The following is a 26,878-nucleotide window of genomic DNA, read 5'->3' as shown; positions in this document are numbered from 1 at the left end:
TTTCTATTCACCTCTTTGTGATCATGTTAGTGTGTGGCTTACGTGGTGATTCCTTGAGTACTAATGTTTTGTTGATGGTTGTGCATAATTAAGTACTATGGCCATATTTGAAACTTTACTTCCAGTAAATAGTTGCTTTCAGATTGGATCATGAAATCTCATTAGTAACTGAGCTCAATTTTAAAACAGGGCAATAAAACAGCCATCTTAAATATTGGGTAATTCAACAAACAGAAACATGATCAGATTAAATTATCTTTATTTTAATAGTCACCCTTTCTTGTTTCTATTGATTGCAGTCTTTATTAACATGACTTTTTTTGTTGTTGTTAAAAATAGTGTATTTTATTGCTACAAAAATAATGTATGAGTATTACAAGTTTGTGCCTTCATATGAAGTCTTTCGTTGGTCAGTTTGTAGTCGGCAGTATCCAGATGCTTTTAGCTACCTTCATAAAGGATTTCATCTATTTGGATATCATTTTCTGCCACTGGCACTGAGTCACAGATCTGTTCCTTGAAAGCCAAGGCAATCGTGTAAGGTTTTCCTTTGGGATGATGCATGCATCGTTCAAGGAAGGTATCATAGTATCCTTTCCCTCTTCCCAATCTGTTGCCGCTTTTATCAAACCCAAGGCCTGGCATGAGGATGAGGTCAAGGCCTCCTGTTGGAAAAAATACATCAAATGAAATAAAGATTAGTGGATTAACAAACCAGTGCTGTGGATTTCCTTATGGCTTAAATATTTACACATATCTGCCAACATCAAGTTAAAATGCTGGTTTTATATTTTGCTAAATGCCTCCTTTTTCTTGCACAGATGAAAAATACCTTGAATATTAAATCTGTAACTTTACATAGTCACTTTATCCAGTGACTATTAGATCAGCAGCAAAATAATTAGGCCTATGAAAAGCCTGAAGGGAAAAAAACACCCATCTTCAAACAAACCTAGTAAGTGTGGGAAGAAGCAGAAAAGCAACCCATAGTACCAGCCACAAAATGAAGAAAAAGAAATTAAAAGAAAAAAGATATAGAGGGAGGAAACTTCTTAACACAGTGGTAGAATTTCCTGTAATTGAACCACCCCCTGGCTTCCCATAAACCAAGCAACTGGGATGTGGTATGTTCTAAACATAGGCCACTGTGACAAACTTGCTACCTTATATCTAGGACACAGTGTATGCTCTTGTTAGCTAGGTCAGGGTTTTTTAAATGATTACTCAGTTTTTGGGTTGGGGGGAAAAACACTGGTACTAGTAATAATCTTGCTTGAGCCATTGCTGTCACTCCCATGGCTCAGTCTACAACCAGGTCCCTCTTACGCCCAGTCTCCTTGATTCATAAACTTTGGCTTATACGCTATAGGTCCCCGTTCTGTGGTGGGGAGCAAAGGCCAAAGAGGGGCTGAGGTGTGGAAATGGATGCATGCTTCCTCACCCTCCCCAAGGGTATCTGAGTTTGTGTGGGCACCACCATGGAGCAGCCACTCTGTATGGCATGTTCCCCAAAGTTCAAAGGATCTGCAAGCAGAAATGTACATAGGACGCAATGCTACTGTAAGCAGTATTAATTCCTCTCTTTGGCCTCTCCCTTCCTGAGAGGCATTTGGATGGGCAACAATGAACAGCTGCTAGGGGCTCCAGGCAGCAGCACAAAGGTGTTGACTCTTCTTGTGGTTGCATCAGGATCTGTCAGCTTTGGTACTGAATTCCCCAGAGCCTGAGGGTTTCAAGGCCAGGCCCTTGCCCCTCTTGATGGTCACATTCCTCCCTAGTGAGGGCATTAGTCTTCTGAAACCCCAGAAGATCAGCCTCTTGAAATTCTATAAGAGCTTTTTTCTCTACATGTTTTTCCCATGAGAGGGGAGAGTTTATACTTTCATGACTGAGCTTCTAATCTCAAGTGGGTTACCAGTTAGCTTGGATAGGAGATAAACCAAACTGCTGTTGGCTAAGAAGTCATTCTCCTAAACAGATGTGTGTTCTAATGTATAAATGGTAAAACCTTTACAGGTGATCCACCCAATCAGACTAGAAAAAAAAGCACAGTACATTCAGGATCAGATTAACCATTTTTTCCAGCATTAGTAATACTCTGGAGACTGATGTGGTCTGGGGTCAAACCAGTAGGGTAACTAGAATTTAGAGTCTTCTGCCCACCTTGTTTTGGCAGATGATTCACATGTCTGCCAGGCAGAAAAAGGAAACAGACAATGCTGAACTGCTGCCAAGTTTAGAGGCAGACAACATGTTGAGCACCACTGCTTGTCCTGGGAGTATGAAAAGTCCCGCAAAGGTATCTTCTGAACAAATAACCCTGGCTAAGCTAATGCCACTCTTTGGAACCATTAGCATCACACTTATTGTTTCACAGTGTAAGGAAACAGTGTTCTGTCCGATGCCACTGTGGCAGAAAAAAAGATTAAAATGAGGAAGACAGAAATATATGGCGAAGCCTAGAAAACACAGCTGAACTGAAAGAATCTGGATAGGGCATTCATTAACATCCTGTTTACTGTTCCTTATTTGCATCCCAAAAATGGTGTTTCAGCAGTGGTGTTTTATTAAAGTTACTTGGTTACTGTACTTGTTCCAGGTATTTTTACAGCTTGCCCTAACTGCAGACTAGCATCTGCCACCATCTTGAACTGCATTGTTCTCATCACAAACCAAGATCAAAACGGGACACCTAGTTGACAGATAATGCACTATGAGTCAGGGATGAGGCTCAACACACAAAGCAGTGTAGGGAAGGTTACACTGGAAATGCTACAGCTGAGTAGGGATGTTTCCAGGGTATCCACCTGATGGCACCCGATGTACAAGTACTAAACTCTGGAAAGTAAGTTAAAAATACACTCAGACCAACTCACTTGCACATACAGAGCAGACTGTCAGATTTCCTTGCACTGCTCATCATTACTGAAAGAAGAATTACCGGTGTGAATATCCATCCATTCTACCCTTCTGACTAATCAGAATATAAAAAAATGCAAAGTGAGATAGTGGAAGCTGTATCTCACAAATATGGCTTGAGCCAGTTTAGTCAACTTGCTTTCAAAAAAGCCCAGGGAAGAACAGCAGGGAATTGGCCAATAGGAGGGCTGTGAAATGTTTACTGGTTCCCTCCTACCTGAAATAAAAGGGGAAGTGAGAACACTGTAGAGGTCTGAACATTTTGATTTAAAAGGGGAGACAAATGGCAAATACGAGTAAAATAGGAAAACAGAAGAGCTGGACAGGAGGTCTTAAAATGCAGCTGTACCTTAAAAAGTGACCCTGTAAAAACAGCATCATGAGGTTCCACGTTTATGGTGTCTCAGCCACTGGCGATCACGTGCTCAGTTTACAAGTCAAAAGATACATTTGCTGGCAAGCCTGCAAACTCAGTCTGGGATCTAGGGGTACATCTACATGGCAATTAAAAACCTGTGTCTGGACCATGCCAGAGGACTTGGGCTAGCGGGGCTCAGGCTAAGGAGCTGTTTAATGGTAGTGTAGATGACTGGGCTCGGGCTGTAGCCCAGGCTCTAGGATCTGAGCTGGGACGGTCGCAGAGCCTGGGCTGTAAACCAAGTGTCTACATCATAATTAAACAGCCCCGTGAGCCTGAGCCCTGTGAACTTGAGTCAGCAGGCACAGGCCAGCTGCAGGTGTCTAACTGCAGTGTATACATACCCTAAGAGTCAAGTAATCTCTTTCCTCCTTTAGCATTGTCATCAGTAATAAAAGTCAAATTCTCCCCTGAGTTACCCCTGTACAGCCCCATTCCCTTCAAATTATGCCTCTGGAAACTCCTGCCTTTCATTGGGACTGCGTGAGTATAAATGACTGGCCCTGCGACTGGAACTTAAAAAACAATTCTGCTGATGATGCACAAGGAATAGCCTTAAGCACACTCTCTCTCAGCTGTGTTGAGCTCATAGGATAAAGAGCAGTAAAAACTTTTTAGTCACTAAAGTCAGCAGATATTAATATATGCAAGGGGAAAATCTCCAGAGTAAGAAGGTGCATTTTACACAGCCACTTTCATTTTACTTTATCTGTATATTGCAAGCAGGAAGAAGGCAAGCGAATGTGAGTGCTGTGGAAAGAGGGAATTGGCAGGATGATGCTGGGAAGAAATACATTTTCTGTATCACTTCACTGATGGCACAAGCCACACTTCAATGAATTTAGATGTATTAGTTTAAGAAAGTGTTGGGTTTTTTTCTGGGATCTCTAGAGAACTAGAATCTGTTCTAATGAGTGTGCCCCTCTGCAATCATTGATTTTATGCTGAGTAACTCAAACAAGCTTGTGCAAATCTTCAATATGAAAAATGATGCTGTAAATATTGTAATAGGCACCCTCACACTTTTCCAGATGCCAGAGTGCTGTAGAATTTCTTTGCCCTGACTCACAATGTACTATCTGATTTCAAAACAATTCATGCAGCACAAGATTAAAATGAAATACCAAACAGGATTTCAGTAGAAAGATGACATGCCATAGGTGCTACCCTGAAAGGAAACTAAAGTCAGTTCAGGTAGCATTTAGCCCCAAATCCTGCCCCCAGATCCCAATCTCTGTAATTTGGCTGAGTGCTAGAGAGCTCCATCAGAGAAGGATCAGAGGTGCAACCATATAATAATTCACACAGGGGTGCCAGGAATGAAGATGCATAAGACCACCATCTGCACTGAACAGGGCCTCAACAGGATAGTACAAGGTTGGGGAGGGAAAGTCCCTCTCACCCCCAGAACGTTTGCCCCCATACATAGGATACTTGCGGTAATAGTGCCACCTCCAGGCCTGCCACCCAAGGACAGGCCTGCCACTCATGGACATGCTAGCCCCTCCTACCCCCATAGAACCATGCTCCACCCAGTACGGACCCTTGCATCCTATTTCCCTTTTCCTCCACACACAGATGGGTCCACGTCCACTGAGGGACAGGGTGGGGATTTGGGCTGTACTATGTAAACAATGATTTATTTTTGTTATCTTTCAAAACCTAAGCGCAGTTTAAACTGGAAAGGAGAGAACAGCTGCATGCCCCATTCATTTGCCTTTCCATATAGACTTTTTTCCTCCTTCTCTGCAACGTCCACAGAAAAAGACCATTATCAGTGTCAAATATGAGGCTGCCACAGTAGGATTAAAAATCACTGAAAAGAAAATGAACGTCATGATCTTTGAAAGAGGAATCAGCAATTATGGTGCATATGTGATTGAGAGTGAAGAATACAGCAGAGTTAACAAGTCTGGATATCTTGGAAGCACAAGCAGTGCTGATGGCCATCTCCATAAGGAAGTGAAAGCAAGAATTGGAAAAGCAAGTGGAGTTTTTCAAAACTGGCCAGTATTTGGAAAAATAAGAAAATTCATACAAGAACCAAGATAAAGATATACTGTGTTACTATGATCCTCACATTGTTACTTGGCAAAGAGATGCTAGTGGAGAATACTTGGTGTCAGCTGGTGGGATAAAGTAACTACAGCAGAACCTCAGTTACAAACAGCACGGGAATAGAGGTTGTTCATAACTCTAACAGTGTTTGTGACTCTGAACAAAACATTATGGTTGTTCTTTCAAATGTTTACAACTGAACATTGATTTAATGCAGCTTTGAAACTTTACTATGAAGAACAATGTTGCTCTCCCTTTATTTTTTTAGTAGTTTATGTTTAACAAAGTACTGTATTGTATTTGATTTATTTATTTGGGTCTCTGCTGCTGCCTGATGGTGTACTTCCAGTTCCAAATGAGGTGTGTAGTTGATTGGTAGTTCATAACTCTGGTGTTTGTAATTCTGAAGTTCTACTGTAATGCTGATGTGTTACAAAGGACTGGCCAACAGACTATAGTCACAATGATCCGAGAAAGAAGGATAAAGCAGTTTGGCCATGTTGTACTGATGTCAAAAAACTGTATTCCTAGACAAAACATTGACTGGATACCACTAAGAGGAAGAGGGAAAAGAGGAGGACAACAGATGACATATGAGAACACCCTTGAGAAAGTTGTTGCTGTCATAGAAACAGACTACGAGGAAGCAAGAAACATGGTATTAGACATACGGAGGAGGAAACACTGGGTTGCCTCATATGTCACAAGATATGAGAACATTTAATAATAAAATTATATATAAAATATATAATCTGCCATATTCATGGCCTACTTATACAATAATACATTGTACTGATATAGCAACTTCCTTTCAAGGACTTTATACCTTACAAACATTAAATAGGCTTCACAGATGCCACCACCAGAAGGTTGATTTTCTTTTTTGGTTGTTCAGGTTGTGTAGTTTCCACACTGGGGTGTCGCTCTTTTAAGACGTCTGAAAGCATGATCCACACCTCATCCCTCTCAGATTTTGGAAGGCACTTCAGATTCTTAAACCTTGGGTTGAGTGCTGTAGCTACCTTTAGAAATCTCACATTGGTACCTTCTTTGTGTTTTGTCAAATCTGCAGTGAAAGTGTTCTTAAAACGAACAATATGTACTAGGTCATCACTGGAGATTGCTATAACATGAAATATACAGAAGAATGTGGGTAAAACAGAGCAGGGGATATACAATTGTCCCCCAAGGAGTTCAGTCATAAATTTAATTAACACATTTTTTTTTTAAACGAGTGTCATCAGCATGAAAGCACGTCCTCTGGAATGATGGCCGAAGCATGAAGGGGCCTACGAATGTTTACCATATCTGGCACGTAAATACCTTGCAATGCCAGCTACAAAAGTGCCATGCAAATGCCTGTTCGCACTTTCTTGTGACATAAATAAGAAGAGGGCAGCATTATCTCCTGTAAAAATAAACACACTTGTTTCTCTTAGCAATTGGCTGAACAAGAAGTAGGACTCAGTGGACTTGTAGGCTCTGAAGTTTTACACTGTTTTGTTTTTGCGTGCATTTATGTAACAACAACAACAAAAAAAATCTACATTTGTAAATTGCACTTTCATGGCAAAGAGATTGCACTACAGTACTTATGATGTGAATGGAAAAATACTATTTCTTTTATCATTTTACAGTGAAAATATTTATAATAAAAAATATACAGTTTGATTTCAGTTACAACACAGAATACAATATATGTGAAAACATAGAAAAACATCCAATATACAGTCAAATCCCGCCATAATGCGCCCCGCCACAACACAATCGCAGGTTAGCTCCCTTTAAGGTACAGTATAATACAGTATGATACTGTACCAATGGTCCCCAACACCATGGCAGGAGAGAGAAGCTGCAGCCCCGCACCTGCTGGGGAGAGAGAGCACTGGCACCTGCAGCCCTGGAGTTCTCTGTTCCAGGCAGGCGGGAGCTGCGGCTCCTCTTGAAACGGGAGGGAAGCTGCGGCCCTGCACCTGCCGGGGACAGAGAGCACTGGCGCCCACAGCCCCGGAGTTCTCTGTCCCCAGCAGGCGGAGGGCCACAGCTCATCTCCCCTGCTGGGCACTAGGCACCAGGGACACTAGGCAGTGCACCTTAATGCACCGCTTTGGGGACCACCTGACTGATTTGAAACCCCACTATACCGCGACCCCGCATTTAGCGCGATGGGATTTTTTTGGACCCCAAGGGCCATGTTATAGCAGGGTTTCACTATATTTAATAAATTTCAATTGGTATTCTATTGTTTAACGGTGTGATTAATTGCAATTAATTTTTTTAATCGAGATTAATTTTTTTGAGTTAATAGCATGAGTTAACTGCAATTAATTGACAGCCCTAATTCTTGTAACCGCACAGAGGGCCTTGTGGCTTGTGTAATATTTATTTGTTATACAGTGCTTTCAATCCCTAGATCACACGTTGATTTGGTAGCATTTGCCACCCACTTTCATAGTTGTGAATGATTGCAAATCAATGGAGAATCGAGCCCAGAGGGCATCATTTACTTTTGTGTTTAAGCCATCCTCCTGAAAAAGATATTCTCTCTCCATAGAATGGACACCATAAGCAACAAGAGAAGAGTATATGCACCTGCCTTTTCAACACCACTCAATGCTGACTGCTTTTCAAAACGTATCCAACATCAGGGAATGAAAAGTTTCTCTGATCTCAGAGTTATGCAGCTCAGCTGGGTGACAGATCACAGAAATAAAAATATCTACATTTTATTTTTTTTTGTTAAAGCTTCACTTTTCAAACAGGGAAAAGCTCTAGCTGCTTGCTGCCTACAGTTCTATTCTGATTGCATAGACACAAAAGTTAACACACTCAATTGCCTTCAACATTAAAGATATCCACCCTGGTGGCATACAAAGCACAGAAACGGGTACCAGCAGCTGGAGAGAGGGCTTGCTTAGCTTGGGAAAGTTATAATACTAAAAGCTAAATGCTTGCAAAGGATTTATGCACCTCATCACATACTGAAATTCTTTATTTCCTTCTAAAAATAATCTCTCTAAATTTTAGCACAAGATTCATTTAAACATGGGTAAAATTTTCAAAAACATGTAAGGCCCAGATCCTAAGATATTCAATGGGAGTCAGGAAATATCTTTGAGGATCTGAGACTAAGTGACTTAGGGGACTATGACTGCACTTTCAGAAGTGCCATTAAAAGTTCATTGGAGTTAGGCACCTTACCTTGCTTAGGCACTTTTGAAAATCCCATTCCAAGACTCATTTTCAAAAACTACCTAATCATTTAGGAGCCCATTAACTTTCAATGAAACTTTGGCTCCAAACTGTCTAAATCACTTTTGAAAATGAGATGTAGCCTCCTAAATCACCAACGTGCCATTCAAAATTTCACCCAAGATAAACCCATTGAACAGCATCCTCAGTTGTGACAAATGGATGGAGGTGGGAAATACACAAAGTGCTACAGAGTCACTAGACACGGAGTCAGATTTCCAGCAGTACTTAGTAGCTTTCACTATGGCTCTTACAGACAAGATGCTGAACTCTTTAAAATCTATCTTTTAAAACCTGGCTACTTATTTTGGTGCCTAAATGGAAGCAGGGCTCTTTTGAACACCTGACCCAAGACATCATTTGTATTGACATCCAGGGGATGAAGTTTAGATGATTTGTTATGGATTGGAGGATCCAGCCATGGGTACTAATGATGCGAGTAATCCAGGAGTGCCTTTTAATAGTGGGGTAGTTCTTTCTGAGCCAATTAGAGCACATTCGTGGTTATCACTTAACATCATTCCTCATTCACACACAAAGTTGACTGACATTTATTTGGAAGTTTCATTGGCTCCGAGACTCACTTATCTCCAGTGCTGTGCTTTTCCCATGCTAGCTTAGCCCCAGACTAACTTTGGTATAAATTTTCCTAGCTCCGCCTATAGCTATGCTGCACTTTCCCATCATTGTTTGGTGGGGTTTTGGGAGAAGGACCAAGGTATGTTCTTGGGCATTACTGGAGGAAGGCGAGAGGCTTTTCTGGAGTGTTTGTACTTCTGTTGACTGAGGTACATTGCTACCTTTGATTAATGAAGTTTATTTATATATTAGTATTACTGCTTCTGGGTGGTTATTGCAACTTTAATTATGGTCCGGGTGCTTGGAGCTTTTGTATGGGCATTCCTTTTTAAATGTAAGGTCTTTAGGGCAGGGACTGTCTTTTTGTTCTGTGTTTGTACAACAGCTAGCACAATGGTGCCCAGGTCCACAAGTGGGGCTGTTAGGTGCTACCACAACACAGATGATAAATAAATAGATAATAATGTTATATCTAAATAAATAAATAAATAAATAAATAATTTGATAAGTAGAAGTGATGCTAGGCTGAGGGGCCTTTTCCCTGCATGATCTGGATGGGGCCAGCACAGCTGCTGCAGTTGTTAATAATGCTAATACTTCAGCTCTAAATTTTAGAAAAATCCTGAGCTTTTGTGGAAATCTTTGAATTCAAAAGCAGAGTCTTGGGTCATTGCAGAGGTTGCACTATCTGAGATGACAGGTGTAAATGAGAAACCTGCCTACGACAGGGCCCAATCCTGAGCATGTCGAGATCAACAGGAACAAGCCCACAATCCTGAGCTGGAACATGGTCCCAGAATTGTAGGGCTCAGTTTCAGAGACAACCCTCTGCCTGATCTTCTGGCTAAATGGTAGGGAGGAAATAAAAACAGTTAAAGCAATCAGTACTGAAAGCAAACTTGAAGGACCCTGAATGTGGGAAACCGATAGCTATGCTGCACTTTCCCGTCATTGTGTCTGGGACCCATGTCCTGTAGCATATACATTTAACAATGGGAGATGTATTGTTCTTATCAATCTGCCCTGCTCTAATGAGAAAGGAGACAAAAACATTGCCCTCTGCTGCAATTAATAAGTCATTTGAAAAAAAGTTATTCATCCAGAACCAATTATGCTGACATTTACCAATAATGCAAGTGATTACACAAACATCAGCAATTATGTATTTTGACTCCCCCAGCCAGTCTGCTAAAAAGCAGAAAGAATCCCCTGAACAGAAAGAAAATTCATATCTAATAACTCACGTTAGCTCACACAATCAAGCCCTTGAAAATCAGTACCAGTCGCTCAGCAAAAAAGTCACACCTCTCTGGAAATAGTAAGCTAAAGCACAAAGGGCCAGAACCTCAGCTGAGGTAAATCCACATAGCTCCACACTGTCTCCACTTTGCTGTGCTGACATAATGAACTACACGAGAGACACAAGTTACCTACGTAAGAAATATCATTGGTTCTTTTTCTGCCATTTTAGGTATTTGCTGGGGTGGGGGGTTAAGCCGCTCTTCATATAGACATTTCTATAGTTCTCACTGCCATAGTTCCCTTACAACCTCAAACACATTTGTATTATGGGACTAACCTTCAGATCTGGTTTTATTTGAAAAAAATCAACTACCACAGCTAAATTTAAATGGTGACTATTTAATTGCCTTTCCCTCCAGATGTGCGATCTGCAGTGAATGTTTAACAATGCAGTATTCCAGGCACCTTGGCAGCATTTATTTTGTTTATTAATAATCACGCTAATTATTCTAATTATTGGTGTCCGGTTGTTTCTTTGGAATGAGGTTCCAAGAGAGAGACCTACCATTTATTCAAACACACGGCAGTAAAGGGTATCAATTCAAAACAAACTGCTAGATTAGGGTTGCCACCACTGTATTTCAAAAATACGTAGTCTCTGCCAGTCTTCGCTTGAGCCTCTAGGGGTGTGTCCCGTCTCCTCCCCAGTCCTTCCTAGGGGTTCTCTCTTGCCAGTGTTGGGTGCCACAGAGAACCTAGGACCTCAGGCAAGTACCAGGAGCGGAGTTGGAGGCTGCAGTTGCTGGTCTCTGCCTGCTGCTTAAAGAAGCGGTGGGGTGTGGAGTGGAGGAAGCTACACCTGCAACCTTCAGGGACACGGTTTCAGATTTCAGTGGGAGGGGTAACTTGCAGCAGTGGTCCAGAGACAGAGGGATGGTAGACCAAATTTGAGTGGTGGCGTGACTTGGGGCACCAGGTCAAGTTGCCAATCAGCGGCACTTTGCAAAGTGAAGTGCTTCTCCTTGCTGGATTTCAGATGCTGGAGCAACACACTGGACCAGTATGACAGTACTACAACCGTGGTTGAAATATGGGATAAAAGGCATGCCATACTGATTTTTAGGATGGACAGCTTTTTATTTAAATGAGGGATGTCCCTTATAATAAAGGGACAGTTGGCAACCTTATACTAGATAGTGAAACCTCAATTCAGTAAACCATCCCTACTGAGTAAGGGCCTCCTTCCAAAGACCACTGAAGTCAATGGGCTGTGGAACAGGTCCTAAAGCACATGCTTAAGTCCCATTGACTTTATTAGGACTTAAGTACATACTCAAACGCTTTGCTGAACTGGGCCCTATCAGAGTAGAAAGTACCAGATAACTTATTCCTCCCTCTACTCTCCATGTGAATCCCAGCAATTGGGCACACTGCTCAGGCTTGTATTCTCTTGATCAGTTTATTGGCACTTGGATTTATTTACAATGTTAATCAGCATCCTGAGTTTTAAAGGGCTACAGCCATAATTCTTCCTTAAGCACTCCAGTCCAGACCCTTCCTCCAGCACAAAAGCCCACATCACTGCACTGTATGCTGAGGAGTTCTTTGGAGCCTGGAGAAGAACTCCTTACCACCACAGCGCAGGATGATTCTGCTGCTTCGTAAATACTGCTCCAGACCTCAAGGCCAGAACAGCCTCTGTGATGCCTGTGCACCACTCCTCCTGCAGAAGGGATGGCCAGTGAATTCACATCACAGCAGGTCCAGTCCTTGCTACAGCTGCTTCCTCGGCCCACCTCACTGTCAAGTCCCCAGTGCACAGGGAGTTCTGACAGAGCTGGGCTCTGTAGCTCAAAAGAGGTGCTCTCTTGGAGCCCCTGCCCCCAGCAGTGGAATCACACTGGTTACACTGCAGGCAGTGCCTTGTGCATGTCCACAAGAGGTGTTGGTGACCTATGTTGACATATTCTCTATGCCAGTGTTTCCCAAACTTGGGATGCCACTTGTGTAGGGAAAGCCCCTGATGGGCCAGGCCAGTTTGTTTACCTGCCCCGTCCACAGGTTCAGCCGATCGCAGCTTCCACTGGCCAATGGGAGCTGCTGGAAGCGACACGGGCTGAGGGACATACTGGCTGCTGCTTCCAGTGGCTCCCATTGGCCTGGAGCTGCGAACCACGGGCAGGCTTTCCCTACACAAGCAGCAGCCCCAGTTTGAGAAACACTGCTCTATGCAATATCATTCACTCAGAAAAATCCCAGTGGAATACTGTCCCTTTATACATTAAGATCCCCCAAAAGTATATCCATCCAATACAATCACTCAGAGTAAGTTAAATATTTTGTGTTATTACTTCAATAAAATATTTTTCAGAAAACAGAATCATCAGCGGACTCTACAAACAGGTATTGAGCAACTCAGCATTTATCCATCTACTCATTCATGTCAGTGTTTTGTGTCAGCACGAAACATTAGTCTTCACAATTCACACTTCACAATTCCTGCTGAACTACGGCTTAATAAAATATTTACACCTCTCCCTGAGAAACTACATGATCCCCATCAGTCATACAGGTGTAAAACAGATGAGTGGCAGAAATTCTTTCATTAGTAAAGTTGTAAAAATACACTAAAAATGCCCTTTGCTCAGCTTCTATTCCAATATGCTGAGATAAAAACAGAATGAGAATGTTTATTTGTATTCTCTTTTTTAAAATATACATTCTTGTAAATTTTGTGCCCAAGAATGGGAAAGGCTTACAGCACTGGCTGGAGCCAGATATGGAGTACGTGTCCATACTGCACAGACATTCCTACTAGCTTCACCAATAAATATCCTTTCATTTACAATCAGGGCCTCTGGTGGTATCATTTTAAGACTTGAGCCAAAACTGTAGCTGGTTTCACAATATGAATAAGACTATAGTAGGGATCAGACTGAAACCATCACATGCTGCCTTTCACTTGTGGTTTAAGCTATATGTCAGCTCAGGTTTAAAAGTTTAGTACGTTCCCTTTTCAGAATTTGCTAGGAGAAATGCCATTTAATTGGAATGGTTCTTTGAAGTATTTTCATAAAGTACATTATATAAGCAAAGCACGTAAGCCACATTCCTCACTTAAAGCCATTTAAAATACTTTCTGGTTCTGTGAGTCCAAAATAAAAAATCATTGCTTAGAAACCTTCTGGTTATCTGCTTTAATATTTATTTCCTTGATAAGTGAGTTATTTGCTCCCGTAATTCTGAGCAAAGAGGCTAGAATAACTTGACTGGGAAAACACAGATAGTGAAAGCTTTCTGGCACTAAGGGGTTGCACCTGGGTCCAAATGCAAAGTTAAGACAGCAAAATACAGAGCACCTGCTAAGGAGCCAAAAGGAGGAGGACAAATCTGTGCAAGAGCAACTTTGCAACATGTTGATACCTTTTGTTGGATCAGCAAATGCTAGGTCACAAAGCTTCTGCTTTAAAGAAACTTGCAACAGCACTGACATTTGAAGTGTTCATGCCCAAATGGATCTTACACTTGTAAAACATTAGAAAAATATGAGGATTTTAGGCTTGGTCTACACTGCAAACTTCTTTTTCTGTACTACTACGTCACACTCAGAGGTGTGAAAAATCCACACCCCGAGCGATACAGTTATACCGACCGAACTCCTGGTATAGACAGTGCTATGTAGATAGGAGGTTTTCTGTTGACATAGCTACCGTCTGTTGGGGAGGTGGAGTACCTACGCTTATGGGAGAAGCTCTCCTGTCGGCATAGATAGCATCTTCATTAAGCACTGCCGCTGCACCTCTGCAGTGCTGTATGTGGGGACAAGACCTCAGTGTAATGACATTTTCAAACCTTATTATTCTGCTTCTCTTTAAAGTGTACAGATAATAACGATACAATCAATAAAAATGACTAAATCAAAATATGACAAATAGTTTGGGAATTTGTTGGTTTTTTTTTTTGTTTTTTTTTTGTTTTTTAAGATTATGCAGTGTTACTATCAATATTTCTACTCCATTGCTGGAGCAACTAAATTGCCTGTGAAATATAAACCATTAAGATGTAAGCCATTAATTTCTTCTTTGATGCATAAACATAACTCCCATAAAGAGTTAGTCCACAGGATAAAAAGGTTAGGAATGTTTATCTGGCAGGGTTTATTGTGCATGTAGTCAGCAGGACACTGCACCACTGCCATCTGTGTCAGACACGTTTTATCATCACAATGACTGAGAATGGCTGATTACTTACACACAAACCTTGTACAGACGATCGGCTTTATAAAAATGACCACACCTGGAATCCCAGCACCCACTCTGTGATTGCTCATTTTTTTTTTTAAGACATTGGGTTGGAACATTTGCTCTCCCTTGTGTGTGACTCCAATCCTAAACAAGATTTTAATTATAGGAGACAGCAAATATGACACTAGCTCAAGCTACTAAATCTGTAGAATCCTGACACCTGCTGGTAAAGGAAAATCATTGCATCACTTCAGAGCACAAAAGTGCTGGCTTGATGGGTGTAGTCCTCACATCACAAATACTCAAAATAATTAGTCAGCACAAGCTGGAATTGTTGAACCAGAATGTGGTGCTCCCGCTGAGTTATATCCTTACTCACATTATGAAGCAGCAGGAGAATCATCCCGCATTCTGGCGCTAAGGAGTTCTCCTTCTCCAGGCTCCAAGGTACTTCCCAGTGTACATGATGAGGAGGTGCTAGGAGTTAACTGTATAACAAACTGGTCCACTGCTAGTCGTCTCAGCAATGAGGACAAAGATTAAATGGGCCAAGGAGGGAGATCTTCTCTCCCTAGAGATGGTCCATCCAAGACCAGGCTGAAGCACACTCTTGGGCAGCATGGAGACATAGCCACTCCTATTGCCCATACCATCTCTACTCTGTGGACAAAGAAAGGGGTACAGGCTCCAACCCTGCCAATCCAGCTCTACATTTACTCCAAAAGTCATGAACAAAAATCATCTGTAAGAATAAAGCGATGAAGATATAATCGCTCTTTAAATTAGTCTCATGGAGGTAGAAAGTAATACTCGCATGTCCAAATTTTTCTCTTAAAACTCTGATGTAGGTCTCTGGCCATAACCCAGAACAACTTGTTATTTGCTTTTGAAAGACTTCTGTATCTAGGAGACAGTACCAAGAAAATAACAGTGTTATTGTTCACATTGTAATAAAATTAGCCCTCTTCGAGACAAAACACTTCAGAGCCACTTGCAGTGAATTTACAACCTTTTACTATGCCATTTCCACTTTCCTTTACACTTCAATTAATTACAGAAGAAGTAATCTTTTCAGTTGTTTTCCTGAGTGAGAGAGATTAACAAGGACATTTTATGCAAGGAGAACAGTGATACAACACTTAAAGTGGGATTAAAAGGAACAGAAACCTTTTAAAAAGAGTTAATGAACTTTACAAAAGCGAACAGCTTTAATATTCCAAAGGCTTTTAGAACTTCAGCAGCATGCTGTTGGTTAGATGTGTGGTTAGAATTAAGCCATATTTTGTTCATGTTCTACAGGCTACACAAAAGAAGTTCAGAGTAAAGAAGTTTAAAACATTACAAAATGATGCCAGTGAAATCCACCTGCTTTTGTACTATCGCAGTTCATTTATTTATTACATTCCAAAGAAAGAGAGAGCAGCAGTGGTAAGGGAAATGTGCTCAGAAACACGTATGATACTGAAGTCCCAAGAACAGCTAAGGGCACAACTAAAAGTGCACATAAAAATCCAGGAGCGGGTGCTGATTGTTACTAAACAGGCTCAGGCAGCTGCTAGAACAGGGGTGGGCAAACTATGGCCCAGGGGATGCATCTGGCCCTTCGATGTTTTAATCTGGCCTTGAGCTCCTGCTGTGGAGCCAAGTCCAGGGCTTTCCCTACTCCGGTGTTCCAGCTGGGAGGGGGATCAGGGGCTTTCCCTGTTCCGCAAGGCTCCTGGAAACAGCAGTATGTCCCCCCTCCAGCTCCTATACATAGGTCAGCCAGGGGGCCCCAACTGCTGCCTCCACAGCTCCGATTGGTCAGGAACTGCGGTCAATGGGAGATGAAGGGGCGGCACCTGCAGACAGGGCAGTGTGCAGAATGGCTGGCCACACCTCCACATAGGAGCTGCAGGAGGGACATGCCGCTGCTTCAAAGAGCTGCTTGAGGTAAGCGCCACCTGGAACCTGCACCCCTACCCCCTCCTGCACTCTGACTCCCGCCCCCTACCCTGATCCTCCTCCCACCCTCCAAACCCCTCGGTCCCAACCAGGGAGCACCCTCCTATACCCCCAACCCCTCATCAACAGCCCCACCCCAGAGCCCGCACCTTAACCTCCTGCTCCAGCCCAGAGCCTCCTCCCACACCCTGAACTCCTCATTTCTAGCTCCACCCCAGAGCCCGCGTCCCCAGCCGGAGTCCTTACCCCCTCCCACACCCCAATCCCCAATTTTGTGAGCATCCATGGCCCGCCATACAATTTCCATACCCAGATGTGGTCCTCAGGTCAAAAAGTTTGCCCACCCCTGTGCTAGAAGCTAGTGTAGAAGCCAAGATCAAGAGCAGGCAATTCTGTATGACTCATGTCCTCAGTCCAAGAGCCAGCTGGTCGAATGTCATATTAGGAGTTGGTGGAAGCCACCCATCTCTCAGCCAAAGGATGGAAAATAAAAGAAGGCCAGTAGGACATGGCTGCTATCATGGCTGGGTCTCAAACCTGTACTGTTTTGGCTACAGGTATTATTCCAGCCTTACCTATTAGGAAAGCTCAAGCCAAGCTAGTGCAAGTCTGTCTACCCAGGCTGGGAGGCTCACTCCCAGTTACAATGCAGACATATTTTATAAGAAAAAATGTATGGTTCTCTGTGATGTATTTTATGGACCTAAAGAATATGGAGGGTAGATTTTGTAACAACTCAGGAAAAAGGTATAGGCATCCATATGGACTTCTCAATGGGCAGAAGCAGTCAAAAAGCAAACATTAGGGTGTATAAAGAAATAAAGGAAATACTGAAAATATTATACTGCCATTACATAAATCATATTACATATACCTTCGCCTCAGATACTGGATTCCATTCTGGTCACCCTCTCTTTAAAAGGAGACAGCAGAAATAGAAGGGGTTCAGCGACCAGTGGGAAGAAATCTCAGAGGTCCAGAAAAGATTTATGAAAAGAGACTGGAACGACTGAGATGGTTTAGTTTAGAGAGGAAAAAAAAATAAGGTGATATGATAGAGCTTTAAAAGAACAATTAATATTATATAGAAGGTAGATCAGGTGGTCATAGTTACCCTCTCATAATACAAGGACAATAGGCCAGTTGATTAAATTGAAAGGTAGCAAATTTAAAATGGATACAAGAAAATATATTTTTACATTACACATAATTAACCTGTGGAACTCATTGCCACCAGGCAATATTAAAGCAAAAAGCTTGGCACAATTCCAAAAAGGATTAGATTCTTATAATAATGACGAGAAAGAGAAAATATGGACACATTATTACATAGCTATACACTCAGGGGTTTCTCACACCTTTCACTGAAGTATCTGACATTAGACACTACCAGAAACAGGATACTGAACAAGATGCAACACTGACCTTATCTAGAATGGCAATTCCTATGTTACAAGAGAGGAAGAATCATCTCTTCACCAAACGACCCACTAGAACTGAACTGATTCTTCCTATGCAACACAATACTATGGCTCATTGTCTTCAAGCAGAAGTTCAATCCAAACTTTAAATCATTTCATTAAAAAATAAATTACATTAAGAGCTAAGCCTCAATTTTCAATTTGGTTTCATGCCATTGTCTCAGCTTTTCTTTTTATGACCATTCTAAAGAAATTTCAAATTATAATCTATCCCTTGACATATATTATACTGTAAATTTTAATCAAGTCTCCCCAAAGAGCAGACAATCTATTAACACCCTCAATTACTTTAAAATCTTGTTTGGAGCATTCTGTTTTCCCACTATGCAGTAATATTTAACATCATTGCTTCCAACATATCCATTTATCTGACATTCAGAACACATTTTCTTTCCATCTGTCTCAGTAACCCCCAGACTATTGTATGCAATGTGTCTTATTTCAAAATGCTTAACACAGTTCTATAAGTTACCATCATATTTTCATGTATAGCTATTGAACAACTAGTGTGTCTGAAGTGACATACAAGACATTTACTTGCTTTCAGTTATACTATTTTCCTCTTATATTGTTTTCTATTTCTAAACTCCTTTATATGCCTCATATTTCCAAGTTCTTATTCCTGGTGCACTGTTTTTAAAATTCAGCCTTTTATCTTTTTTAAAATGCCATCTTTCTTTTGTAGCTAGGTTTCATGTGAACCTCTCAATAATATATTGCCAAGCCATATGTCCCAACACTAAAGGCTCTATATATTTTTAAGTTGTTAAGAATTCTGAGCTGACTATCACTACCAAAGTCCTGAGTGTAGTGAGTGCAACAAAAATAAATAATAGGACTTTAAAGGTGGCTAAAACAGTGTATTTCCAGCTAAAAATATTTCCACAAGGTAGTTCCCAATGGCAAACTTTGAAATGGGGCGAATGCTCCCTCAATAACAGTTTCGAAGTACTTGCCAATGGGTTGCTGCAATTGTAAATTGAAAGTATCCATTTTCCTTTCAATGGGATCATGCTAACTGGTGTAAGCAGCTCTACTCAACCCTAATGCATCCCCAGAGCAGGTCCATCCAGTGCACTGAATTAGACAGGAGTTTTGTGTTAAAAATAGTATGTTATCATGTAATTAAAGACTGACTCAAAAAGCAGACTCCTAATAGGGCTGAACTTGGACTTTGCCACTGTTGCACATCTGCTTGTTTTATTGCTTAGTATCTAGAAACGCCAACAGAAAGCAACATTTTAAACGACAAATGATCTGTGTCATTTTTACGTGGTAGAGAGGATGAAAGACTTCTATTTTTACATCAATAATGTAAGAGGATCAAGACAATTTCTCTGTGTAATGTTGTGCACTACCAAGATGAAAAGGGACAATCCTGATCTAACAGAGAAAGAACTACAATTAAAGGGAGTATCTTATCTGTTAGAACCTGGAATGCATAGCCAAGGTTTAACAACACCATTCATAGAATAGATGAGCTATCCTCCTTAAGAGTCCGACCTGTGAGAAGCAAAGTTTTACAGATAGTCTGGATCTGAGCTTTCTGTTTTGTCATGTATAAATGAATATAGTCAGTGATGACACAACTTATTTATGTACCTGCAAGATATTTCATGGAAATTAATAGCAATATACGCAAACAATGGGAACTTTACTATTAAAACACCATGTTATCTACTCATAACAATGTAAACACCATTCATCACTTCAACATTTGATAACATCATGGAGACAAAGGATTCAGACATTCATAATTACAATGGATGATAAGGGTGGTAACAAAGCAGTTTGGCATTCCTGCAAATGTACCAAAGTTTAATAAATATGGCAACAACATTTTGCACAGGTTCTGTATGTTTTTCTGGTAGGAATAGTCTGTCTACTTCATGTCTCATCATGCAATAGCCTCAAAGAGCTTAAATGCACTTTCTAACCTTCCAAAAGCTATTCAGGGGAAGAGGAAGGAGGTTTGCATTTCCAGTCTCTGAACAGGATAACCCCGAACTCATCTAAAGATATCACAAATAGATAATAATAAGGTTCCATACAGGAAGACTGAAGAGGAAAACTCTACCCCCTCAACCCAGGACCAAAACATGTGCTGCCATGCGCGTGCGCACACACCGGTCATTATTACAGAGAACCGAAAAATGGGGGACATTTTTTCCTCATTCTTTTTTTAATTCAAACTTTAATCAAAACATTGAAATTTGAAAAACTCTGACCAGCTGTAGCTGCTATTCCAGCCCCTCTGGCACTGCTTGAAGTGAGAGGTACAGGATCGATGTAAACATGCCTCCCCGGGCTGCCCTATTGCAGACGTCTGTGCCAGGCTTCTTCCACAGTGCACAAGAGCTACAGTGGTCCCTACATTACCCCTCCTTGCCAGTCACCTGCCCCCAACTGTAGGTGAGTTTCACCCTAAGATTTTCCTGTTTTCTCATTCTGATCTCTAACTGAGGGCTTGTCTACATCACAAAGTTGCAGCGCTGGTGAGGGGGTTACAGCGCTGCAACTTAGGAGGTGTACACATCTGCAGGGCATCACCAGCGCTGCAACTCCCTGTTTGCAGCGCTGGCCGTACTCCCGTTTTGTCTCGGGTGTAGAGGATCCAGCGCTGGTAATCAAGTGTAGACACTTACCAGCGCTTTTCTTGACCTCCGTGGAATAAGCAGCTATCCCAGCATACCTGAGGAAGCCTCTCTGGTAATCAAGCAGGTCTCCTTCCCCGGTTTGCAGGGGGGTTCGGGGAACGCGAGAGCAAACCGCGGGGAAGCTGGTCTCCTTCCCCGGTTTGCTCTCGCGTTCCCCGAACCCCCGTGCAAGCAGGTCTCCTTCCCTGCGGTTTGCAGGGGGGTTCGGAGAACGCGAGAGCAAACCGCGGGGAAGCTGGTCTCCTTCCCCGGTTTGCTCTCGCGTTCCCCGAACCCCCCTTGAAGCCGCCCAACAGCGCTGCAGTGTGGCCACATCTAACACCACTTGCAGCGTTGGTTGCTGTAAGTGTGGCCACTCTGCAGCGCTGGCCCTATACAGCTGTACTAATACAGCTGTAACAACCAGCGCTGCAAAATTGTAGATGTAGACATACCCTTAGGCTTGTTAAATGCAACTAACTATAGTTCATCACATGTAGTAAGTTGTCTCTTATGGCTGAACTAAGCTTAACTAAATAAAATGTTAAGATGTTTTAAGAGCCACCTTCCAAAGATCTCAAACCTGCTGATTAATGATTTACAGAATTTCATGTAAGACAGACAACAGGAAAGAAAGTAACAACAAAAAATGCTGGATACAGGGGAAAGAAAGAATGACCATAGGAGGCAATTGAAATCACCTGCCATCTAACATGTGACTATAGAGAATTCTAAAGTGAGAAAGATGGACAAAAGAGAAGAAATTAACAAGTCAATCAACTGAAACAAAATAAAGTGAAAATTCTGATAGATGGAGACTTAGTACTGATGCTAATGCTGATAACACTAAATGACCAAAGAGAATTCCCATGAAAAAAAACCTAATGCTTCTGGGAAAAGAACACGCTAATAAGAAACATTTAAAAATCCAGTTAAACTGAATTGGTTTGAATTGCTGCAGTATCCAGCTTACAGGAGCTGTTGGTGACTGCACACATAGTATGCAATCTGGTGAGTCTCTGTATAGGTGAACAACTCTCAGGCCTTGTCTACCCTGGCAAGTTTCTGCACAGTAAAGCAGCTTTCTGCAGTGTAACTCCTGAGATGTACGCACTGCCAAGCTACTTAGTGCACAGAAACTCCTCAGCTGCAGCGCTGCAAAAAAAAAAACCATCTCAACGAGAGTCGGAAGCCTTACAGTGCAGAGGCTCCAGCACTGTACTGGCAGTGTAAACACATTACAGCGCAGAAAGCAATCAATCGGCCTCCAGAAGTGTCCCGTAATCCTGCAAGTGGCCACTGTGCTCATTGTTTTGAATTCGGACAGCTGCCCTGAAGGCATGTGCCCCTCCCCTTTCAAAGCTCAGTTTCTGAATGCCCTTGAAAAGCAGCTGGCAATGTAGTAGCATGCCCATGGAACAATGTGACTGAGAAACCTGCATCATGTGACACTGTGCCTGCCCCATGAGGCATTGCAAACCCTTCCCAAAGTACCCTGCAGCCAGTTGCACAGTGAGATAGCTACCACAATGCACTGCTCTCTTTGCCGTTGCAAGAGCTGCTAATGTGGATGCGCTCCACTGTCACAAGGAGCAGTGTGGACACGCAACAGTGGTTTAATTCCAGTACTTTAATAAAAGTAGTATAACTTGTTGCGCAGAAACTCACCACCGTAGACATACCCCCAGAATCAGGTTTCCCACATGAATTCAGTATTTGCTTTCCATTAATATTCTTAAATATTTCTGCCAGTGAAGATGTTCACTGAAATATTTGCTGAAAGCAAACAAAGAAGGAATGTGAACAAAGGCAAAGCAAATTTGTTTATAATTTGTGGGCAGTTGGAGAGGGTTCTGTTGAAGAGCTGGATGTGGTGGGGTTTGATTTGGAGGTCAAATGGCAGTAAAATTAGTTTTCTACAGACTAGAATTTTTATATGACTTATAAAACTGACAAAATAAAGTGCCAAGAGCCTGAGGCTGAAATGAATAAACAAATGAAAATGTGAACGAATAACGACAGAAAATAAATTGAAATATTCCCCCAGCTCTAGAAGAAAGTGCTTTTATTTTGCAGTCTAAGACCTCAATCCTAAAAGCTGTTCTACAGGCTCTGCGAAGACACTAGGATACATCCACACACAACATCATTTAGAATCCAGGATTCTATAAAAACTCCTATATTCCAGCTTACAACTTCCAGAAATTAGGATATCAGGAACCAGAGCGCATTCTAACACACTGTCCTTCCCTTCTAATAGCTTCTTATTGATCCCAGGCAACTCCTGCTCATTGAGTCTGAGGATGGGGCTACACTACAACTTAAGTCGTCTTAAGTTGTGTCACTCAGGGATTGAATTAGCTACCCCCTTGAGCAACATAATTTACGCCAACTGAAGCGCCAGTGTGGACAGCGCTACGTCAGTGAAAGAGCTACCGTCAGTTGTGAGGGCTGGAGTAAGCTCTCTAGTGTAGGCATCGCCTGAGATTCAGCATCAGATATAAGGAAACACTTACCCCCAGACAAAGCTTCTTCTCTTACATCATTATCACAAGGCTGATGAATGTTCCAAGATGTCAAAGGAAGTGAAGAAATTTCTTCAGCGGATGTTAACTTGACCATATCCATGTGACTGCTCCGGGGCTTGTACTGTGGAATGAAACACTCCTTCCCTCTCTGAAATATGTCCTTAATGATTTCTTCTGTCTCAATTTCGTCCTGCATACTCAGAAAGATTGCAATTCTTTGGGACTCTTGGTACTTGGCATGCCCAATCACCTACATGGGAAATTACTGCAATGAGGTTCAAAAGCTTATGAAAAGATCCACTTATTTTTTTTACTTAAAAACTCAGGTTTGAGTAATATTCTCTGTGAAAAGGCTGAAAATATTGAAGTGAGAGTTTATGTTTCACATCAGGAAAACTTTTGCCCCTCACCCCGGTGTTTACTAAAAGTGAAATTAACATAGATGATTTTGTGTATTCAGTTTATAAACCGTATTAGCATTACTGAGGATATAGTAACATAGCTTTGGGACAGCATGTGTGAGATAACTCATGGATGGAACATTTCCCTCATCACTAGCACAGGACCAATGTTCAGTATATTTTGCTGATCCTATAAGCATTTGTACTTTATGCATTTTTAAAATGTATAGTGCAAGCACATTCAGACAATCAACATCACTGCAGAAAAAAGTGCATGGGACAGGCAGATGTTAGTCCACAGAGCAGAGAAAGTGTTTGTATTCCTCATTTATATTTTAAGTCATACATTTTGTCCCATACTTGGGTCTTGGCAGGTGAGAAGTACGTCCATGACAGTGTCAATGTCCAAAACTCAAAAGAAAAACCTAGCTAAAAGCTTTAGCTCAGGCAAAAAGAGTTGTTTCCTCCTGCCTACCTAGGAAAATAAGCTGAGGGTCAATGCCTTGCAAGATCAGGCCCTTAGTTCTTTAGCTCAAACTGAACTTTGTACAGGAGTTTGAGGTCCCAGAAGTGTTTTCCTAAATGCTTCTGCTGATAGGCAGTCTTACTGCTGCCCACTCTCCTAGCTGATCTAGGGAATGTAGCAGAAATTGCCTTTGCATTTGTTTGATCTAAAAGAGGCCCTCTAGACCAAAAAGCTGCACTAGGGCTGAACCTAGGAAGAGAATCAGAAATTGCGTATGTGGTGTGCGTGTGATAAAATGTAAAAAGTTTCAGAACTTGCATAACACCCTCCTGAACCACACTGAAATTTTTTTAAAGGGTTTTTAAGGCCAGGGTCCTGATTGCTCTGCACCTTGTGTCATCACTTACAACAGTACAAAGCAAGTGTAATATGCTTCCATTCTGATTTGAAAGTGATTTACACTCAACTTTGTAGTGGTGCAAATGCAAAGTGCAGGGCGATATAGGGGCTACGCTTATTAATTTAGTCTTATTTAATGGGACTGGAGTATGCAGACCAGTATTAGAGTTCTCTTTTGTGGGTCTGTATAATCCTGGACTAACTGCCTTTCTATGCTTTGACCCTTGTCACTTTGCTTTTTTTTTTTTTTTTAAACATAGTTCTATATTCCTTTTTCTACTTGTACTTGTTTTTAACTTTACTTAATTTTTCTCTCTCCCCTCTGACTAAGTCTCTTACATTTATTTAAAAAGCCTATAGTTATTTGGCTATTCCCCACTTTGTGCGTGTGGGATATATAAAAATTAGATCTCTTTATTGACTTTTAAAAAAATAACTATCCCATTCCCACTCTTCTCCTCTCTCTTTCTCTTTTCAGGTTTCCTCTTCTACCTACTTCTCCCCTTCCACAGTGTGGAAAATTCATAGTGCGATCAATGCATGGTGCAGTTATATTGTGCCCTTGAAGACAAATACAATCAGACAGTCATTCACATTAGTACCAACAGCCAGAAGATGTCTCCCTGGCCCAGGGAGTAGCTCCTGTCACACTACAGAAGTTTCCAAAGAGAAAACATTTTGGCCTTTGTACATTAGCTGATGACTATTACTGCAGAATCAGAGCATGCAAACAGCATGACTTTAATCAGGAACACAAACATTATGCAAGCACAGTCACGTAGTAGCTAATTAAATACTAGTAAGAAAGTCAGCCTACTGCAGCTATTCCAATTTGAATTTAAGATCTTTCCAAGACGGGAATTTATGTAAAAGCATTCTTCAAGTTCCAAGTAAAGTAGTCAAGTCTCTTTTATCGTTCTCAACTGCAATTCCTATAATCTGTTATGAAGATAATTTTTCAGCCTTTGCTTAGGATGTTTTCTCAACACTTTCAAACACTTCTCAATGCCCACTACACTAATCTCCTGATAATGAAGGTAATTCCTTTATCTCAATTTACCACTTACAATCTGTTTGAAAAGAGCTTTGGATTTAGATTTTCACTGTATATTTTGCAAATATTTAAGTCCCTGGCCTTGCAAACTCTTACACATGGGCTACTCATGGCAGTAAAGTTAAACACTTGTGCATTTGCAGAATCAGGCCTTAGTCAGTTTACATATTCTGCAGCAAACTAGACAGTGGCCCAGTATCTTCCCTTTAGGCGAACCCAACTTTATCACTTCCGGGTCGAACGTTCAAAACCTTTCAGCATTGCCATAATTCTGCCCCCACAGATACCAATGGGAGTTTTACTACTGAGTCCAATAGGACCAGAAGCTGAGCACATGCACAAGTGTTTGCATGATCAGGGCCTCACAACTCAGCCCAAATTCATTTATGTTACGAACCTTCTAAGCCTACCTATACCTTCTCATTAGTTTTAAATTACGCGTTTAGCAGCATCAGTTTAGTTGGTGCTGTTCAAGACACAAACAGCAGTCAGTCCAAAGAGCTCTCAGTAGAAGACAGGCTATGGGCTTGTCCACACGGGAATAAAAGGTGTATATTTATAATATACTAGTTGACAGGTTTTTAAACTCTAAGGGAGACAGTGCAAGTTGTATTTTAACATGTGTTAATTAGATGAGGTGAACTCTATGCTCTGCTATCCTAGCTACACTAGTGTTTAAAAACGTGTTAGAAAACGTGCTAGCTTAGCTACCTGCCTTTTTACTTGTTTTTTTCCCCCAAGAAATATTTCATTATCCTAGTGTGGCCAGGCCCCTAGTTAACTGGCTGCACTGGACAATCCAGAGGATCTGATTTAAAGGTTATACATTATTTTAATATTATGAACTTGCAGGCATGGAGGAAGAAATCTATATTTTGGGTGGGATCTGAACGGGGGTCTGGCGCGCACACCCCGAGATCAGTCCACCTGGGGGGCATAGGCCTGGAGGCAGGAATGGCGAGCAGAGGTAGGGAGAGTTCTGCAGCAGATTCAGGCACTTTGAGCTCATCTGCACCCGGGGCGGGGGGAAGCACCAGAGCCCCAACTGAAGGGCAGGGCGGGCCTGGCCCTGGAGGACTCGCGGGGCCCGCTCGGGGAGGAGCAGTGGGTCGGGAGTGGGCCTGGTATTCGGGGCGCGCTGGAGCCGGCGGGACTCCACGCGGGAGGGCTCTGGCCTCCAAGGCGAGCGGGGGAAAGGGCGGAGTAAGCCCAGCTACAGGGCAGCCAGGCAGGGTCCTAGCCCCGGGCCGCTCCTCA

At 41.9% G+C, this 26,878-nt stretch overlaps 1 protein-coding gene across 2 annotated transcripts in view; it reads right to left on the bottom strand.

The window, feature by feature from the left end:
• Nucleotides 1–242: 242 nt before the first annotated feature.
• MTHFS (methenyltetrahydrofolate synthetase) overlaps nucleotides 243–26,878 on the bottom strand; it is a 78,735-nt gene continuing 52,099 nt past the window's right edge. For both annotated transcript variants that reach the window (XM_050967837.1, XM_050967836.1), the window contains 2 exons: nucleotides 23,290–23,551; nucleotides 243–665 (listed from right to left, as the gene is read on the bottom strand). In XM_050967837.1, coding sequence (XP_050823794.1) covers nucleotides 442–665; nucleotides 23,290–23,497 — 432 coding nt within the window. In that variant the 5' untranslated portion in view covers nucleotides 23,498–23,551 and the 3' untranslated portion in view covers nucleotides 243–441. The remainder of the gene's footprint in view (nucleotides 666–23,289; nucleotides 23,552–26,878) is intronic.

The sequence above is a fragment of the Gopherus flavomarginatus genome, chromosome 9 (genome assembly GCF_025201925.1).
Source record: "Gopherus flavomarginatus isolate rGopFla2 chromosome 9, rGopFla2.mat.asm, whole genome shotgun sequence".
NCBI classification, from domain to species: Eukaryota; Metazoa; Chordata; order Testudines; family Testudinidae; genus Gopherus; species Gopherus flavomarginatus.
This window is presented reverse-complemented; position numbering and strand designations above follow the sequence as displayed.